This window comes from Antrostomus carolinensis, unplaced genomic scaffold (genome assembly GCF_000700745.2).
Source record: "Antrostomus carolinensis isolate BGI_N321 unplaced genomic scaffold, ASM70074v2 scaffold16460, whole genome shotgun sequence".
NCBI lineage: Eukaryota > Metazoa > Chordata > Aves > Caprimulgiformes > Caprimulgidae > Antrostomus > Antrostomus carolinensis.
The window spans coordinates 11,612-16,086 of record NW_010289225.1 but is presented as its reverse complement, the minus strand read 5'-3'; the positions used below and the strand labels follow the sequence as shown (position 1 = coordinate 16,086).

Genomic DNA, 4,475 nt, shown 5'->3' with positions numbered 1-4,475 from the left:
GTTTTAGAGACAGTCTGAACTTATCCATGGTGCAATCAACTTGTGAAGGAATTGATTCATATGACATTACAAGAAAGCCATTGTCAAAACAGAGTGATCACACTAAGAGAATTGATGTGGATGCCTCAATGACGTAACATATTTAAGATGCTATTTTTTTGCTTGCAGTCACATGAAATATTATCAGTACTCTGTACTTCAAACAAACACTTGAAAAAGATACCATCCATCATCAATTTCCATGAAGGTGTATTACAGAGGACCATGACAAGTCTTTCTTTAAAATTCTGTTATTTTTATGTTTCTAAAATTGGAAAAAAAACCATACAGAACAACAATTCTTAAGCAAATGTATTTATTATTGTTGGATTTTTTAATGCAGATTTCAAGTATAGACTTACAATCCCATTTCATTGTTCTTTATGCCACAACAAGGGACAACTGCATTTTGATCAGGAGAGTCAAACTGTGGTTTCAGATATTTATGCACAAATCTCACTGATAGCAGGATCAATCGTATTTGCACATGAAGTGAGAATTTGCCTCAAAAAACACTAAAAAGATTAAGAACTCTTAACACCCTTTTTACACAGAAAAGCCACTGGCATATATGGAGAAAATATATATTCATGATATGAAGACCAAGTTCTCAAAATACATGTCACACTGATTGCTACAACATTAAAATGCAAATTAGACTTTTAATATGGACAACCAGTTGTGACACAAACAGAAACAGGTCTTCCCCCATTCCAGTTTCAACTATGTATAAATCAGTGAATACAATTTTCAGAATACACCTCTGTTTCACCTGTCCACTGTTTTAAGAAGTTAAAAGCTTATTTCTTTATCAATGGCAATGAAGCAACTTTCTATCCTTTTATATTTTATGTAAGTATCAAATACCAAAAGAGTGCTCTCATTTATTTCCAATAATGCCTTGTGAATTAACTGGTGCAGCTCAGAGCAGGATATGGATAATACTGAAAACAACTACTGAAAAATATAGTTTTATGCTGAAAATAATGAATTCTCTTAACTGCAACCTCTTTAGCATGGAATAAGGCAAGCATCAAGAGACATGTGAGCAATAGGAAATGGTTTGGTGGTTGTTAGTAGTATCTTCTTTCTTCCTTTGTACTATTAACAAAAGCTAATGTTAAAGCAGTTATGAAGAGCCAGATCCTCTACTTCTACTCTATTTTAATGAGAGTAAATGTTATCCACTGAAACTGAAATTCACATTTCACTACTCAGAGTTTCAGCCTCCGGACCTACAGCTGCAGTTCTGTCTAAATGCAACAGAGAACACAAAAGAAAACCACCTCTTAGTTCTAGAGGTTGCCTCACTCAGGGACAGCCAACTTGAGCCAGGTCCTAGAGGAATGATGCGCTCACCATCCTGAAATGCCGAGGCTGAGTCGGGCGCCAGTTATCAACCAGGGGGAGAACAGGTTCATTCTCGGCGTTCTTGGATAGGCTGCGGAGCTTCGCCATCTGCAGGAGAGCAGAAATCTAAGTGTCCTGATGGAAATCCGTTGGGATCAAATCCACAGCCCAACAACTAAACCAAGGAGGCTGGCCCAGCCCCAGATGCTGGGGAAAAAGCCTCCTCCAAAGTTGTGAAGATGTCCCTCACCCCATCACCACAAGAACTGTACTCATGTTCTTTTCCTAACAGTAATATTCTTAGAAATAGTCAAGACAGAAAAAATGGGTACTATCTGCCCAGGATTGTGAAAAGTACTGTCATTCTGTCCACAGAACTGTGTGCAGCCACTGAAACTGTGAAAAGTCCTCAGAAAATGCAAATAGAACAGCCTATGCCCTAATAAACCTCTCCTACTCTAACACTGCCTTAGTGTCTTGATTGTTAAGAAGCCACTGCAATGGCAAGATGTCGAGGCTAAATTATAAACCAATTGTACATTTCTGTGGTGGGTCTGTAGCAGAGGATATATCCTGCTGCAGTGACACAAAAAAGTCAATTATTACTAAATCTGGATAATGCCTTGGTCAAGGTTTCAAATGGTTTGTAACCAGGGTCTGCAGCATGACTCTCCTTGGCCTTTTTTTTTTTTTTTTTTTTTTTTAACCAGGGTATGTTTTTCTGAGGGAAGCCATAAGAATTCTGCCCATACTCTTCAAAACTGTATAATGCTCTTCCTCTACTGCTTTCTGATTTTCAAAGGATGCAACACATATACCCGCTCACAGATACATTATGTTCACTTGTTGTCACTGCCACGCACGACATTAGACAGAAAGCATATCACCTGTGATTCAGGCTCTTGACACTTCCCTGTTCGAATGGCTTATCGTGAAAAGGATACACACATTTTCCCATGTGTACACTAGAAAATGCAGCCCCACGCATGGCACACATCAACTTTGTTCACAACTAGCTTCAATACGCTGATGTATCTACCTTTTACAGTATGGAGTTCAAGTCCAATAAAAGCAGAACTTCTGTCTGTGCTGTAAAAGCTGGGTTCACTGTGACTGTACTCATTCCAGTTTACGGACTGAGCTAGCTCAGGCATCTCAACATTGCTTTTCATTACACGGCTCAGAAAAGCCAGCTATCTCACTTTGTCTCAACAATGATGAGGTCACATTTATAACGAGTAAAATACGCATCAGATGGATTATTCATCTGAAATGGAATTTAAAATGAAGAATACTTTGTATGGGAACAGTAGGAGATGGAAATAGTTCATCAGTTTTGATAAAACTATTGGAGAAAAGATTTCTGGTTTTTATTATTATTTGTGGAAGATCTGCCTTAGTTTTTTTTTAAAAAAAAAGCAGATCTCAGGCTATAGCTACGTAAAGGTAAAAAAATTAGTCTTCAATTGGACAGAGTTATTCCACAGTTAAATTCCTATCCTTTCATTAAAAGTAATCTGAGCAGCTAGACCACCCACTCTACATCTCACAGGGATTTCTGGTGAATTGTTTTTTCCTGCAGAGTACTGATTTGCAGTGACTGCAGTTATCCTGGTGGCTACTATTACCATCTGGCTGCAAAAGCATTCAAGTGATCCACTGTAAATGCACACGCACTTAAAATAATTGCTATTAATGAGGCTGCCATGGTAGTATACTTCCTAGGATTAGAAATAATTGCTAACATAATCCCCTTTTATGAATACATTATTTAGACTGCAGGCACTCTGGAGTGAGGAAAGTCTTTCTACTGTATTTGTATACGGTACCTCACATATGCTGCCAATTCTGCCTGAAAAGCAGTTATCTCAGGATAACAGCCAATGTCCCATCTATATGTGGCAATTTCCTTTACCTTAAATGCTCCATTTTTTCTACAGTAGGGCCAGTTAGAGAACAGTCTGTATGTTTTGCAAAACTCACTAACTTTAGATAAGCTGAAAAAAAGGCCGTGACCCAAATACAGCAGCGATCAAAAAGTCTTTTCGTGAAGCTGGATCAACAATGTGGTTAGTTAAGTCAGAAATGCTCAGTAATGCCTACACTTTTCCCAACAAAATCGGCAGTTCATCTTCTGTAATATTAACCTCTAAGCAGATGTATTTTCTGGAAGCCAGAGACCTCTTGACATCAGCTAAAGAAAAGATTAGTTCTCTTTTTGTTTCCCATTGCCTGTTACATGAGACCACCTAGAATGTGGGCCAATGGGAAACAAAGAGAGAACTACTCTTTTCTTTTGTTGATGTCAAGAGGTCTCTGGCCCAAGGAAGCAAGAACTGTCATATACAGTAACTACTGCTTGCTGTCAGTCACACTCCAAACTGCAGTAAACTCTATACTGTATTATGATTTTACTGATTTATAATGCTCTGTGATGCCTGTGGATCTGAACCATCATGATGTCTGATGTGGGTTAGGAAACAATGAGCCGTTCCAAGCAGAGAAAGTCATCATCTCTGCTCAATTAGTTAATGTAGGAGTCATACAGAGACAGACAGAGATGTGCCTAATAGGTTGATTGCATATATTAGGTTGTAGACTGCAGTCCTTTAACAATTTTTACAGGTTCCCTATGGAGTCTTAAGGTAGTCTCTAAGGCATTCAGTTCTTCACTGTTCTTTTAATCAATTAGTGCAATTTCTCACAGAATTCAATGAGCATTTTCCTTGTCAAAAGAATAAGATAAGGTTGTGTGGCATGTAAGTAAAAAGAAGTGGGTAAAATATTATCTATTTGAAGCTTACCTGGTCTGAGCTGACTATGATAGGCTCCCTAAGAACAATCCAGGTGATGCACTCTTCGCAAGGTGGAGTAGTGAAATTAATCAATTAGTGCAATTTCTCACAGAATTCAATGAGCATTTTCCTTGTCAAAAGAATAAGATAAGGTTGTGTGGCATGTAAGTAAAAAGAAGTGGGTAAAATATTATCTATTTGAAGCTTACCTGGTCTGAGCTGACTATGATAGGCTCCCTAAGAACAATCCAGGTGATGCACTCTTCGCAAGGTGGAGTAGTGAAAGATCCA

At 38.2% G+C, this 4,475-nt stretch overlaps 1 protein-coding gene across 1 annotated transcript in view; it reads right to left on the bottom strand.

The window, feature by feature from the left end:
• Positions 1–482: 482 nt before the first annotated feature.
• Positions 483–4,475, bottom strand: part of LOC104526195 (carbonic anhydrase 3) — a gene marked incomplete at its 5' end in the record, with an annotated part of 14,821 nt that continues 10,828 nt past the window's right edge. Inside the window, 5 exon segments of the mRNA XM_029085363.1 lie at positions 483–515; positions 517–543; positions 1,399–1,497; positions 4,194–4,269; positions 4,459–4,475. The exon segment at positions 4,459–4,475 is cut by the window's right edge and continues 60 nt beyond it. Coding sequence (XP_028941196.1) covers positions 483–515; positions 517–543; positions 1,399–1,497; positions 4,194–4,269; positions 4,459–4,475 — 252 coding nt within the window.